This window comes from Xyrauchen texanus, chromosome 37, assembly GCF_025860055.1.
Source record: "Xyrauchen texanus isolate HMW12.3.18 chromosome 37, RBS_HiC_50CHRs, whole genome shotgun sequence".
NCBI lineage: Eukaryota > Metazoa > Chordata > Actinopteri > Cypriniformes > Catostomidae > Xyrauchen > Xyrauchen texanus.
The window spans coordinates 39,015,015-39,031,024 of NC_068312.1; the positions used below are offsets into that span (position 1 = coordinate 39,015,015).

A 16,010-nucleotide genomic window follows, 5' to 3' on the forward strand; every position below is an offset into this window, starting at 1 on the left:
CAAGTCATAACATAGGAATAACATCAAAAGCAATACGGTTTTGAAAACGGTTGATGCACCATTTGACACGTGAAAGGTTAAATAAAAAATAAACAAAACATACAAAGCTAAAATACCCGGCTTTATTAATTCACAATAATCAGAACGATGAAATAACAATTAGGTTTATCTTTTCAAAGATTATACTGCAAATAACCATTTCACATTAATGACAGCCTGTCTCTCTACCCACAACACCGCGACACGTCACATCAAAACATCTGTAGCAGCATCTGTCCTTCCGAAACACACCGAGCCACTCACTCTTGTGCTCTGAACAACAGCAAAGACCTTCCAGTCATGTTGAATAAGGATTTCATTCAAATTTAAACCAAATTAAAAACTAACGTACGTAATTCTGCCTCTGGCGACCACTAGTGGTCATGTTTAGTCACTGCAGTCAGAGGCGGTTTTGGGGACTGTTGCTCCCCTCTATTAACCCTGAAACATTTAACGATCCCTAAAGCATTAATGCATCCCATAAAACACAAAACACTTACTACTTCTTCTTCTGAAAAATATATATCACCTCCAATAATCAAACCAGCCAGCACAATCCCCCAATATTTATACCATGATCAAGGGAAATGTGGGTAAATGCACCAATTTTGAGGACAAATCAATGCCCTTGGTACAGACCATGAACTTTATTCACAGTAGCACCATCTTTAATTTTTGGCAGTCGGGAATGACATCATTGCTGTGAGGGATTTACTTTGCAAATAAATAAATAAGATTATATTTCAGTAGACAACCCCCCGTAGTCTATCCCAATCAGAAATATAAAAAATGGTGCTACTGGGAATAAGGTCTATAAAAGACTCTTAGACCTCTTTTTCCTTACGGGAGAAGTTCACCGAAAAATGAAAATTCTCTCATTAATTACTCACCCTCACGCTGTTCCAAGCATTAAGGAGAATCTTCACAAAGCTTTTTCCATACACTAAAACAGTGCATGGTGACCACATGTCTGTCAAGCTCCAAAAAAAAAGGACAAAACCATCATGAAACACAATGGGAGTAGCCCACATAACTCTATATTCCTCATTGTACTCTATTGGGAGGAGAAGAGTTTCAGTAAATGCAACATTTTGGTCTTTTTGACCACATTTTGGGGGTGAGGGGTCCCTGGTCTTTTTAGGAGCTTGACAGACCTAATCTCCAGTGTTGGTAAGGTAGGAATCCACTACAAACTACTAGTTACTTCTATACAATTTTAATCAGATTGCTTTACTGGTTGTTTCATCATAAAGTAATCACATTACAAATGACTTTACATTTAACTTTCTTTCTAAAATAATTTTCACGGGAACGCGTTTGTTTTTGCGCTCCACAAATTTAAAATAATATCTATAGACCATTTCAAGAATGTAAACAAAAACAAATGAATTAGAATTAGGTGCAAACGTATTTCCGGATCCTTTAAACAAAGTTCCATTTTTAAGGTCGGTCCACTCGGCGGCTGTTTTTGGAACGCTCTTGGGCGGTAAACGAGCATCATGACGGTGCAGCTCCTGTCTACTTAAATGGGGAAAGACCGAAATGTCCAAAACGGTTGGTCAAGATTACGATAAAATAACATATTTCAAATAAGCATTAAATTGTGTTGGTCCGAGGTGCGTGTGGCGCCGGATTCACTCAAGCGGCCCTGCCGCGACTCGTGCTCCAATCCCCGGCGTCGCATTTAACACGCACCGGACCCTCAACGCTCCTTTCCTGGATCCGCCAGCAGGTAGACACCGGTCTCCCGAGGAGAGCCGCGCTCTGTGTTTAAAGGCCGCGGTGATGAGGCTGTATTTTTGTCGTTGACTGTAGGCTGCCGTTGGGCATTCCAATGTCTTCCATTCATTTTAATAAACGTGACCCGTCTCTGCTTAGTTGTCTTTGTTTTGACAAGCAGGAAATGTTCACGGAACAGTGACGTCACGAACAAACAGTCCTTGAAATGGTCTATATCTCCGCCTTGTTCATTTTCCTTTAGCCTTCACAGACACACAGATGCACAAAATTTGTGTTTTAAATATATTCTACATAAAGAACATTAATTTCAGAACTGTGCAATTTACGCAATGCACTGACAGCGTAATCATAATTCAGTAACCGTAATCTGATTACAATAATTTAAATGTAAATGTGTTACATTACTTTGGACTAAAACTAAATAGATTAGAATTTGTAATCAGATTACGCCCAACACTGCTGGTTTTGTATGAAAATGAGCTGTGTGAAGATTCTCCAAAAATCTTCCATTTATGTTCCACAGAATAAAATAACGGCATACAGATTCGAGGTAAATTATGAAAGAATTTTAATTTTTGGTTGAACTATTCTTTCAATATCACCGTCGCCTAAAGCTCAGCTCTTTAAATGCTGGAGTGCAGAATGTGTGCGTATGTGTCTGACAGGGTCATGTCTATTTCGCCAGCACAGTAACTGTATTATCTTTGTTCGGCTTCTAGCTCTGCAGTCTTTAGTGCCTGTTTGGGTCATCAAACAGAACTCATGAACTTCATTTCATTTGTCTCTGTTGAACAGACGCAGATTGTCTCAACTCTAAATCTCCGTGGACTCAATCCGCTCCAAGCGAGAAGGTCCCGGCCATGATGGAGCGAGCTGGTGCATGGCTGGAGGTTTGGCATCATCTACGGTCGGGGACAGAGTGACATTTACGGGTACGGGAATGGAGAGACTGATGGGCGGCGGCGAGCTGGGAGTTGTGGCGAGTGTAGCTCCGAGCTGCCCGACGCGTTCCTCCAGCGCCTGGTTCCTCTGCAGCGTTTCCACGTAACTGAGCTGCAGCTGCGCCTGGTACTTTAGCACGCGCTCTTTCTCGTCCTGCCAGGTGTGGCGCTCTTGAGTGAAAGTGAGCGCTTGTCGTTCCCGCTGCTGCCGCTCGAGGTGCAGCTCCCCCTGCAGGCGCTCCAGCTGACGCCGCAGTTCCCCCGCCTCCTGCCGCTGTGCTTTAGCCTCGTCGCTCTGCAGGCTCAAGAAAGTGTCGACGGTGGCGCTGAGCGGCGTGAGCGCGGTCAGGGTGTCAGCAGTGCGGGGCGAATGGAGGCCGGCCCACGGTAAACTACTGTTGCCACTGATCCCGCTCAGACCGACGACACGATCGTTTCTGCAGCTCAGCTCGCCCAGAGCGCGTTTGAGACCCAGAACCTCAGCTTCAAACACAACCAGCTTGTCACGCAACATGGACACCTGCAAAGAGATGAATGAAACATTTAACGCATACGTTCACCTTTGATTAAACTTCTCAACACTTTTGATCTGTTGTGTCAGTTTGGTTCAGAAAGCGATTTGTGAAGGTAAACAGACAAAAGTGCAATTCAAAGTTCCAAAAGTACAAGGTAGAATCGATTATTTTTGACAAAGCAACAGTGAAAGGAATATGTTGATTGTTGATGGCCACAAAAATGAATTTAGACTTGCAAATGTGTGTTCCAGTGAGACACTCCCAATGCAAGTCAATGGGGTTTAATAAAAACCCCATTGACTTGTAAACATTAAAATACTCACTGTTTGAAAAGACACAAGACATGATTTCCATGTGATAAAATCGCTTGCAAACCTTTTTAGTGTAAAGTCATATCCAATTTCACAACATAGTTGCCATGATGATTGTGGAGCGGAGGGGGCGGGGCTGGTTCGGAATATCGCACGCCCGGTCCCCAATCGGCCTGTTGAGGTGCGCGAGGGATAAAGGTGGCCGGTGACGATGGTTCGAGAGAGAGAAAGCTCACTCACCGGTTCTCTGATGTACCGTCGCGTGGTCCTCGAACACTCCTCCACACTCAGGCGGACGACAGCCGCTCCAACCCCGGGCGAACCGGAGTCAAACCTTCGACCCCCAGCGGGCAGAACGCCCCTCCACTTTTCTGGCAGCAAATGGGGACACTCCTCCACCCCTGGCAGCGGCCCTACCGCTCCGGGTGGTCAGAGAGTTTCTTCCCTCCTCCCCTCGTGGACGGCGGTCTCCCTCGACCCCTCCGCGTCTCTAGGGACGGCAGGGCACTCCTCCGCCCCCGGCAGCGGCTCCCTCGCTCCAGGTGGACGGGGTATCCAGTCCCCACTTGCCCCGCGGACGGCGGCCATTCCTCGCATCCAAGTCGGTCGGGTTACTCCGTCACCTGGCAGATGGCAGCGCCGCTCCCCTGGGTGGACGGCAGTGTCAAGGAATCTTCGACGGGCATCCCTCCTCCTTCCCAGGTTTCGGCACCAATGTAACACGGTTAAGGATGGGCAAGGAGGAGGCGAGAACCGGCTTTATAAATGAACCATGTCAATATAAATGATAATTTAATTAAACTCAAACCAAAAGTACAAACATAAACACACACATGACTGACATGCCTGTAATTCTCTCTCTCTCGAACCATCGTCACCGGCCGCCTTTATCCCTCGCGCGCCTCATCAGGCCGATTGGGGACCAGGCGCGCGATATTCCGACCCGGCCCCGCCCCCCTCCGCTCCACAATGATGTAATGCCAAAAAATGTTAAACCCTAAAACGACTGTAAAAATTACGATATAAAGACATTTATAGCACAAATAATACACCGAACAATTAATGTAAGTGCTTTTATAAAATTATAAGTGTCACATTTCTGCCTTTTAAACCCTCCAAAAATTGACCCCCATTGACTTGCATTGTAAGTGTCTCACTGGAACACACATTTGTGCTTTTATAAAGAAAAGGAGGGATGAGTGAACATTTTTATTTAATTTAAAATGTTTGTGGTAATCAACAATATGCCACAAATGCTGCCATGCGTACGTTACAACTTAAGACTAGTTACAGCGTAAATAAGGGGCGGAGCCAGGAGTTTTTCACAGGGCCAGCGATCAGTCTGTGGTGGCACAGAAAGTTTCGGGCAGTACATGTTAAGTTGTGTGCTCAAAAATGGCAATCGCAAGTGGGGTGGCCAATGGGGTGGTCAGGGCCACCCCTGGCTCCGCCACTGGCGTAAATGGGCACGAAGTTACAATTTACGCGCTACAAAATATTTAAGCATCGCATCATCAAACTTAGGTGAGCAATCAAATAAAGCACTGACTTACAGTAGTTGAACTCTACGTCCCAACTTGAGACCTTAACGCACAGCTGATGCAGCCCTACCAAGCTCTCTAGAGTCCCTCCTTCAATGTAAGTCTATGGGATTTTCTCAGGTGAAACACTGGATTTAAGTATGTATGTGTAATGTGTGTGTGTGGGTGTGTTTTGAGATGTTTGTACCTCTGTCAGCGTTCTCTTGAGTTCTCCCTCACATCTCTCCAGCTCTCGGTTCTTGTTGGTGTACGAGTCCTTCAGGCTGATCATGGTCTCCTCTCTCTCCTTCAGCTGGGCGTTCAGCTCCTTCAGCTGACCCCTGAGGGCCACCATCTCACCCACCCGCTGGGTCACCTCGTTCTGACTCTCTCTCAACTGCTGCTTGAGCAGAGAAATCTCACCTGCTTTCTGACACAACTGAACAATAGAAAGCACATTCACATTCCAGACTGGGGATGGGAATCCAAAGGAATTTAACGATTCCGGTTCCGATTCCTCATAAGGATTCCGGTGCCTTAACGGTTCCATTAATGATGCTTTCATTACCTTTGAGGAAGAATTATTAGCAAATGTAAAATGCACTACTTAATTCATCAGACTAGAAACAAACTAGAATTTGGACAAATATTGTAAGTGTATGAAAACGGCCATTTTTTAAAGTATTTTAAATAGAGCTGGACTGATGCCCATACCGATAACTAAGGTGGTTGAAAAGGCTGATTACCATCCAAACGTCATTCCTTACTAAGACGGGTACAGAGTAGACATAGAGGCTACAAGAGTACGAAGTGAATAAAATCCCAGGTGCGTGATTATTGTGCAACCAAAATCCCCAAAATAACCATCAAAAATTATTTGATGCACAACGTGGACTTTTGATTCTAAACGAGTTTGAAATACATCGGGGACTCTTATTTTGCTTTCAGCTCACACAAATGCTCATGGGAAACTAAACACGCACTCTTACGATAATCTGTGCATCCGGAAAGTATTCCCAGCACTTCACTTTTTCCACATTTTGTTATGTATCAACTGTTTTGTTGGTGTTTATTTTGTTATTAATGAATGTCTGACTGCTAATATGTATCTTATTACAAGACTGCATGCCAAATAAATAAATAAATGCACATTAAAAATGTTTTTGAGTTTAAAGTATTTTATTAGCTTACTTGTAGTGATCGCAAAGTGAGGCGAGAAGCGGGAGAGACGGCTCTGATACATGGATGTGCGGTTGTTACAGAGCGATATCTGACCACTAGATGGCACCATTGACCAATCAGAATCCAGTATTCCAAGCCGGCGTGTAATAAATACGTTTATTACGTATCTTATTTTAGTGGGGATATAATTCTTTGCAGCTGACAGTTAGGTGAGCAAACAAGGTTTGCACTTCTGTGCCTAAATTGTAAGGCTGTTTATTGGATCAATACAGATAGGTGTAATATTATGCAACTACACACTTTAAAAAGTACCTACGAATTACTGGCTAAGTCTTGTGTTAGGAACTGCTGGTGCAACCAAATTAACTACTGACTTAGTTACAAATTGGGAATTGGGAATTGGGAATGGTGGTGGCGTAGTGGCTAAAGCACAGGGCTGTTAATCAGAAGGTTGCTGGTTTGAACCCCATGGCCACAACCATTGTGTCCTTGAGTAAGGCACTTAACTCCAGGTTGCTCCGGGGGGATTGTCCCTGTAATAAGTGCACTGTAAGTCGCTTTGGAGAAAAGCATCTGCCAAATGCATAAATGTAAATGTAAATGTAAGTGAGACCTACAACCTTTTGGTTATCAGCCAGATAATAGATACTAGACTTATTAACAATCATGGTACTGTGATGGGTCACCACGTCATGAGTTTCGTTTTGTTTGCATCTGTGTTTTGCTCCTCTCACCTCCCACTTGGTCTCCTCCAGACGGGGCAGAATATCGGCCTGCTCCTTTCTGTAATCCAGACACTTTCTCTCCAGCTCTTCTCTCTGGGCGAGCAGAGTGCTGATCTCCACCTGCAGTCGCCCTTTATCCTGCTGCAGACGGGCGATGTGTGCCTGCAGAGCATGCTGTGTGCGCTGAGCCCGACGGGTCACCTGCTGCAGACGCCCGACGTAGTTCTGCCTCAACTCCTCCATCTCACGCTCCCACACGCTCTGTTTCTCCTCAAACACCTGCACGATGGCCGCCTCACTCTGGTCCAGGTTACGACGCATGTGCAACATCTGTGAAAGACATATTGCTGTCAATCAATTGAAATATCAGTGTTCCCACTCTTTTTTTGAAAAGTCATGGATTTTTTCATGGATCAGTTCATGAGTTCATAAATGATGCATGCATAATAATTATAAAAATATTAGCAAAATGAAGTGGTGTAACTCCACCCCCTGCCATCTGTGATCCTCACCTCTTGCTCCTTCTCCCAGAGTCTGTCCGCCAGGTCTTGGATGATGTCATCAGTGGATGGCGAGGGCTGGACCGTTCCAGTGGTGTCAGTCAGATGACAGAGTCTCCGATAGGACAAGCAGCTCTTGCCAGAGGAGGACTGGCTGCTGTCTGACACACTCAGGCCGTTCTGATACTTCGGTTTTTCCACTTTATCCAGCGCAGCTGCTGTGGTGCCCAGTCTGTTGATGTGGCTGGTTGAGGCACTGAGCGGGCCGAGAGCTTGCGGGGCACCGTAACTCAAACTCGGCCCTGCATAGGTGGGCAAACTGGTCAGAGAGTTCCGTCCCGAGTCAGACATGCCGCCCTGTTCATCAGTCCCACCGGACGGGTCTCTATCTGGACTGTCCTGCTCACAGAGGGACTGTGGGGCATCCGAGCCGCCTCCGCTCCCAGCGGAACGAGCTCCACCTCCGGACTGACCAACCAGGTTCTGCATGGAGTGAAAGCTCTTGGGCACCACAGGTTTAAAAGCGGAGGGCCGAACCAGTGCAGAAGTGTTCTGAAAGAAAATAAAGCAGAATTTCTATATAATGCAAAAAGTCTGTCCATAACATAAAACAGAAAATATCAGCCGCCATTATAAAATCATGTTTATACTATCCTTCTGTGGTCAGGTGTAGCCTTTTTCCCCAAAGATCACATTTTTATGACAAACTCTTGGGCTGATATTTTGTGCTTGTCATCCGCTTTCTATTTTTATCACGATTAAACTTCATGCATTTTACAGCACGCACCTGTTTTTCTTCTCTGTTTTACATAGATTATTGCATTGATCTCAAAGCGCAGCTTATCAAGAACAACCAACAACAACAAACAATTGCGTGAGGGATTCACATCGATCTCAAACCCTCACCGCTCAGGAACAACCAACAACAATAAACAGTTGCGATAAGTCATGGCATCCGCTCATGTTATTTCTTCCAGCACTGCATGCCACATGTTTACTATAGCTTCTTTCATCAGCAGTGAGGGATTCACATGTGATAAATGTAAGGAGTTAGTCAGGCTGACGGAGAAGGTTAATGAGTTAGAGACACGCATCAGAACACTAGTGGAGGTCAGTGAGAAAGAGAAGCCGGTAGATGCTGTTTCGGATGCGGGCAGTACAGAGAGCAACACACACACTTTGGTTCCGGCTGTAGAGGCCCTGCAGCAGGGTGTTTGGTTGACGTCTCGGTGGCATACTTGCTCAGAAAATTGACACCAGTCTCCTGTTCCTGTTAGGGTTTCCAATCGATTCTCCCCTCTCAGTGATGCACCCACTGAGAATCATTTTGAAAGAGCCTTAATAATTGGTGATTCTTGTAAGGAACAAGGAAATAGAGACTCCAGCCACTATTGTTAAATGCATTTCAGGTGCCAGAGCATCTGACATAAAATTACATTTACAAGTGCTGGCTAATGCTAAACATAGATTTTCTAAAATTGTTATCCATGTCGGCACTAACGATGGCTTTGCCAGTCGGAGATCACTAAAGATAATGTTAAAGAGGTGTGTGAATTTGCAAAAACGATATCAGATACTGTAATATGTTTTGGACCCCTCCCTGCTCGTCATGGTGATTGTTTGTTTCTCCCCTCACCTGTGTTCATGTTCATTGTATTTTCTGACTTTTTTGCCATTGACACAGAAGTGACAGCTTTACAGGTCACATTCAGATGTTCCACTACAAAAATCTCCCGGATATTTAGAGGCAGTTTTGAAATCCAGGCTGGACGCTTTGTTAAGGTCCAAAAAAGAAGACGTGTCCAGGGAAAATAGATTTTCGCATTATAATACATGATTTCTTTTACCAATAGTTTTATTTATTTTACATGAAAATAATAGTTAATTTAATGCTAAGAAATGGAGAAATCAATAGTTATGCATGATAGGAATGAATTATCTCGCTGCTCCCAATAACACACAGATGATGAGAAGCAAAACATATTTAGAACAGAAAAAATCCCTCAAAAGCCAATAACTTTTATAATGACTTAAAGTAGTAAATATGCTGTTACGTTGTCTATTAACAACAAAGTGTCTGAAACTGTTTATCCGTTACATGTTCGATGTGCCGTACAAAAGAAGAAGAAGAAGAAGAAGGAGGAGGACACTGCCTGATTCTGAGCAATAGCCAGAATATGCTTCAAGTTTGACAGTAGAAGTTTGGCTTCTTTGCAATAAACAAGGCTATTGGTTATAACTTATAATGTGATGAAAATATGATGTAGGGTTGGGTTGTGCAACACCGCTACTTGCTGTAAAAAGTAGTAAGCTACTGTCAAGCTACACTGTAATAAAAGCAGCTGAGCTATTGTCAAGTTAGTAGTGTTATACAGTATTTGATTGGAATCTGTCCAATGAAAGTCACATTTCCAGTGTTTGTAGAACAGCGTTCTTCCACCTCAGAAATATTGCTAAATTACGGCACATGCTTTCTGGTACTGATGCTGAAAAACGAATTCATGCATTCGTGACCTCAAGACTAGATTATTGTAATGCATTACTGGGAAGATCTCCTGCAGGATCAATAAATAAACTTCAATTGGTTCAAAATGCAGCAGTGAGAGTTCTGACTAGAACCAAGAAATATGATCATTTTAGCACAATTTTATCATCACTATTTTGGCTACCTGTTAAGTTTTGTATTAACTATAAAAGTGACCTTCAACCATGCTATAATCCATCACATCCATACAATCCTAAAATTCTGGCCTGTTAATAATACATAGAATATTAAAAATCCACAAACGGAAGTAGATCTTTTTCTTATTTGGATCCTAAACAATGGAATAGCCTTCCTAGCAGTGTTCGGGACTCAGACACACTCTCTCGGTTTAAGTCTGGTTTAAGTGCTTTTTTAATCTTAGAGGTTACCAAAGCACTTTACACTGTATCCCAATCACCCATTCACACACACACTCATACACCAATGATGGCAGAGCTGACATGTAAGGCGCTAGCTGCCATTGGGAGCAACTTGGGGTTCATTGTCTTGCCCAAGGACACTTTGGCATGTGGAGTCATGTGGGCCGGGAAGAGCAGACCCGCTCTACCACATGAGCCACAGCCGCCCCAGACTAAAGGCTCATCTATTCAATCAGGCATACACCTAATTTATCCATCAACTCATAGTTATGCTGCATTAGTCAACACTTCTCATATTCTATAACTCTGCTTTTAAATTGAATGTCATCTATGCTAATACTATTTTATTTGTTTTCTTGTCTCATCCTCGGGATACATATCCTGAGGTTGTCAGATCCAGCCCGATGCCCACTCCCACTGGCATGGGCAGGGCTGCCGCTGGCCAAATTGTTCACGTGATATGAGCGCGACGTGATCATCTGTGTTCCGCAACTGCTTTTGGGTCCTTGAATAACGTATAACGTGCAAGTAAGGGCAGCCGGTGGACTTTCTGTTGCCCTCCTAGGGTAAGATGGGGACCCCCTAGGGAGTTGGTGCCCTACTCAAATTGCATAGTATGCTTATTGGCTATAGGTCACTGAATGATGACTTAACAACCTTGGAGATTATGGTAGATTTGTCTCATAAAGTTTATATGTTATCATTAAAAATGTAAAAAGCCTACTCTTTTTTTTTTTTTAGAAGTAAAGACAATAACATTAGAGAATAGAAGTGCATCATTACTGCTTCAGTCATACCTGCTCGAGTTTCCCAGAGACGGTGAGAATCTTGGGTGGTGTGCGACTGTCTCTCTTGGTATTGTTGCCATCTCTGGCCTTCACTGGTGCCACACTGTCATGATTCTTCTCCCCACTGTGACCCACGACGTTACCGCAGGCATCCAGAGAAACCCCTCCTCCAGCCCTGTGTCCATCCCTGTGACCCGCGCCGTTACCCTCCAGCCCGTTGCCATTGGTGGGAAGCCGCTCCAGGTGAGAGGAGGCGCTGTTGAGCTGGACTCGATCCGTGGTGATACTGCTGCCCCCTCGCTCATCACTGGAGCCCTCCGAGGTGGACGGAGGTGCGTGGAGGCGCTCGGCGCTGGAGCTGCGGTCGACGGGCCTGCGACGGGAGAGGGGCGGACCACGAGGGAGGGTGGTGCGTGTGCCCACGCTCTTCATGGCAAACTCCTGCTCGCCGGCCACCCCGCTGCCAACACTGCCCATCCTGCAGGAACCCGAGCGTCAGTCAAACCCTCAACCATCTGTATGAGCCATTACAGCTGTCGTACCTCCAGTCAGATGACTTGAACACTACAGAGAGAGAGGAAAACAGAGATACTACATTAACATTCATTCATTTCCCTGCTGAAAAAAAACTGTTTAAAACAGCCTAAGATGGTTTGCTGGTCTTAGCTGGTTTAAGATGGTCTCCGAGCCTGGTCAAGCTGGTGCTCAGTGAGTTTAACAAGTCGACAAGATGGGAGCAGATAAAATTCACCTAAAAAAACAGACTAAGCTGGTTAGCCAGTCTGGTTTTCATTTTTCAGCAGAGTTAGTGGACGTTCTTTATCCAAATTGACTTACAAATATGTAATACAACAGAAATGATTCATTTTAAAGGAAGTTAAGCTCAGTCGACAGTATTTGTGGCATAATGTCAATTACCACAAAAATGTATTTCTACTCATCCCTCCTTTTCTTTAAAAAAAGCACAAATGTGTGTTCCAGTGAGACACTTCCAATGCAAGTCACTGGGGTTTAATCTGTAAACATTAAAATACTGTTTCACAAGTATAGACACAAGACATAAACAATATGTGTGTTAACATGATTTTACTGTCATTAAATCACTTATTAACCACATCTGTGTGAAGATATTGACAATTTTATAACTTTGTTGCCATGACAACGGAATGCCATAAAAATGTATATGCTAAAATGACAGTAAAAATGACAATTTAATCAACTTTACAGTTCAAATAATACATGAGCTTGTACAGAAGAATTCATGTAAGTGTTTTTTATTCAATTATAAGCAGAATATGCCTTTAAAACCATATTACCAGTAATATGCAGGTATTAGAGTGCAGACCCAGAGCCTGTCCACAAGCATCAGCACCTTGAACTTAACTGGAAGCCATATTGATCCATAATGAAGTTTCAGGCTTATTCTTGACACAACATTAAGGCAAATGTCAGAGCGTTGTAAATGAAAACATCCCCGTTGATGCCACGCAAGACACAGAAGCTGTTTGATGATATCACAATGAGTTCCAGCAGCACGAGCAGCCAACAGGGGGTTCACACTGAGAGTCCTGCTGGCATTACATCATCTGTCATCACACACACACTTTTACATTGGCACCTTATGGTAAACAAACACTACTATGGGGTCCGAATAACCTCATACCACCCTTAAAAATCTCAACTACTAAACAACAATGCAGATGCATAACATACACAATAATCTCATCTGACCAATCTGAGCAATACCTCACAGCTTTCCACCAGAAAATGAGTCCATCTCTTTCTCATTTAGAAAAACACAGGGCACGCAGAACATGTCGCTGAGCCTGTGTGTGTGTGTGTGTGTGTCTACACAAAAGATTCCTCAACAACACACAACCTCACCGCCTTTCATGTGCTCTATTGTTATCACAAAGATGAATACCAATCCACAGCACCTTCTCAGACCATTTGAGCACATGGGAGCACGCCATACAGTCTGCTCACACACACTCTCCATTTTCTGCTCACTGACAACAATCAGAGGCAGAGCTGCTCTCCAAACCTCCCCAAATATCACACAAACAAAGACGCACCTTGAAGATGAGCTGATGTTCTCCATCCTTCTCACTGTCAACGCATTACATAATGCTCACTGGCTTTATCTGAGAGAGAAAGAGAGAATGGAGGCGCATCTTGACACTGCTTTACTTCCAGTCGAGTGAGTCGCAGTGATAGTCGAGCTACAGTGAATCACAGCCCCATTACCTCCTAATGTCTCTCTCCCTCCCGCCCTCTCTCTCTCTCTCTTCCTCTCTATTCTCCATCTATTCCTCTAACATCAGACACCAGTCTTTAAATATCGCCAGCTAACGCTGCGTTTCATCGACATGAAGCGCGAAAACCAGCCATTCTGACGCGTCTGTGCTCGCATACTCACTGTTTCAGCACCGCGGACAGCGCCCGCGTCACACACACATCAGCCGGATCCGTCGCGTCCTCAGCAGGTCCATATAAATTGAACGGTGTGTAGATTGAGAGGAGCTGGTGTCGGGTGATGAGAGTCAGCTGAGCCACACACCCACCTCCGCCCCGCCTACCTGCCACACGCCAGAAACGCCCCCCAAGAAACCCCGACGGCACCGCGCATGCGCGTAGTATATCAGTCAGTCAGGCCGCACATAGGCGGGCAAGAAGCTATACTACGCGCATGCGCACTGGTCTATGATCCAGCTGATAATACAAGCCATATAATGAATATAAGGTGTCAAACTGAACCAGGGTGTTATTTTTGTAATGTTTAATAAGAAGAACATTTCTGCCTTTGATATTCCGTGTTTTCCACAATATTCCATAGATATTCCATCTACTTCCTAAGGACATTTTTTTGTATCCCTGCTACAAGTAAAAGGGGTCAAATGACTATTATTTCAACAGAATTTTAGCGCTGGTATTTTTTGATTTAGAAGTTTTGTCAATAAGAATATTTACAGTGTTTGTGTGGCAGGACCCCTGCTCATGTTGTGTTTTGGGTGCTGGTCCCCCATCACAAGGATGCTGTAGTGAGGTTGGCTTCATAAGAAAGTCCATGCTGGTTAACCAGCTGTACTAGCTGGGTTTGGCTGGTAAAAAGCATGACTGTGCTGTGCTGGTCCACCAGCTACACCAGCACCAAACCAGCATAAACCTGCCCAGACCAGCAGGGGAATTGTTGCATATTTTGTCGCTGATTTGTCTGTAACTTGGTAATATGGCTGATACTAATAATTTTTTTTGTATTTGTTCCATGTATAAGGCTGATAACTCACACATCTGTTGTTGTTTATGCATTTTCAAAGTTGTCAATTGTCCTATTCTGTCAACTATAACATCAAGTAAACCAGTGACATGACCAGGTACTGCCAATGTAAACAGCCGAAAGCATTTCCAAAAAAAGACAGAAGAGAATATTGACGTCCTCTGAAACAGAATGACTGAATTTGAATAGAGGGATAAACAGGGTGATGTTATACTATCATGTAGTTTATCTTCAACCTTAAGCAGCTGGTAGGTTGAGTCTGTTCAAGGGAAGAACGATGTCTTGTGCTGATAGACTCAGACCTCCTCCTTAATGATGCACAATTTCCAAACACATCCATCTTTTCTGATTTGCATTGCTTTTTTTCTTCCTGGAGAGGCGCATATATGAATATGAAGAGTGCGGGTTATTTCACAAGCATTCTGGCTCTTGCTCTCCATTCACAATTTCACTGATGACATCAACACGCGGCAGTTACCATGGAAACCTGCTCCATCAAAGAGAAGACTAACATGTGTCATGTGACAGAGAAAGAGATGTGATACAGAAGAAGAGATGAAAAAAGAAGATTCAAGCCTATAAGTGTTTGTCAAATCACATAAATATATACGTATATGTACACAAATTACTATCTTTATAAAAGTTACACATTTAAATTTCATAGAAAAATTCCATACGTACATACATATACACATATACATATATATATATATATATTAGGGCTGTCAATCGATTTGTAATTTTCAATCGAATTAATTACATGGTGTCCTGATTAATTAATCGCACATACAAATATTTGCAGAGAAAGCCCCTCATATAACAATAATTCAATATATAATGATGAAATAAGTATACATAATTAACTTTAAATATAAAAAAATTATATATATATATATATAAAATAAACAAATATTCTGATAATTAAAATGCGTTACATTCTTCATTGAGTTCATCATTGATAAGACAAAAAGCGGCTTTAGAATACAATGTATTGATTAATATCATATTATTGATCATAAGTCAATCATTGACACACAGTTCACAGTAATCCATTACACACGTGAATTTATCAATCAGTTGGAGATTTATTGTGAGGGTTTGTTTAGGTTAAGTTAGTCTTTATAAAGCAAAGAAAAACGAGTTAAAATAGAGGTACGTACAAACAAACAAACTTCTTAAATAAAGACTGACGGGGTAAAAACGGTGTAACAGTTTAAAGGACACCTCATTAACCTCGTTGGTAATTAAATATGTCTGAGGTAAAGACCGTACGACCTGCGTCAGACATGCTTGTGTCGCGTCTCGGGTGTGTTGCATCATAAAAATAAAATGTTTAGGTCACTGTGTCAAGTTAAATATAGTTTAATACTCAATCTTAAAACACATCTTAAGATCCCTTAAAGATCGCATTTGCGGTCCATCAAGTGTTTTGAACGCAAGAAATTGTTTTCTTCACTGTATAAACTGTGTGTTGCTCACACAGCTGAAATGCCAATCACTGCCCCCTGCAGTAAACAGGTGGTACTACAATCATTTCTCAGTTAAGAATTGCGATTAAAGTGCGTTCA

At 43.3% G+C, this 16,010-nt stretch overlaps 1 protein-coding gene across 2 annotated transcripts; it reads right to left on the bottom strand.

Moving 5' to 3' along the window:
* Positions 1-1,590: 1,590 nt before the first annotated feature.
* Positions 1,591-13,721, bottom strand: LOC127630453 (leucine zipper putative tumor suppressor 3-like). 2 transcript variants are annotated; one of them, XM_052107982.1, is made up of 6 exons: positions 13,585-13,721; positions 11,175-11,729; positions 7,486-8,025; positions 6,983-7,303; positions 5,275-5,505; positions 1,591-3,240 (listed from the first exon to the last, which is right to left on the bottom strand). In XM_052107982.1, exons 2-6 carry the CDS (start codon positions 11,640-11,642, stop codon positions 2,593-2,595), a joined length of 2,208 nt encoding a protein of 735 aa, XP_051963942.1. In that variant the 5' UTR covers positions 11,643-11,729; positions 13,585-13,721; the 3' UTR covers positions 1,591-2,592. The 2 variants fall into 2 exon arrangements, with proteins under 2 accessions (XP_051963942.1, XP_051963943.1); XM_052107983.1 differs by lacking the exon at positions 13,585-13,721 and adding an exon at positions 13,241-13,343.
* Between the last annotated feature and the right edge of the window lie 2,289 nt (positions 13,722-16,010).

Bases quoted from the DNA above. Each gene is read 5' to 3' on its own strand.
- LOC127630453 (XM_052107982.1), bottom strand. From the start codon at position 11,642: ATGGGCAGTGTTGGCAGCGGGGTGGCCGGCGAGCAGGAGTTTGCCATG. The intron at 8,026-11,174 runs GTATGACTGAAG...ATTTTCTTTCAG, and splicing joins TCTCTGGGAAACTCGAGCAG to AACACTTCTGCACTGGTTCG. The intron at 5,506-6,982 runs GTGAGAGGAGCA...TCTATTGTTCAG, and splicing joins TGGAGGAGACCAAGTGGGAG to TTGTGTCAGAAAGCAGGTGA.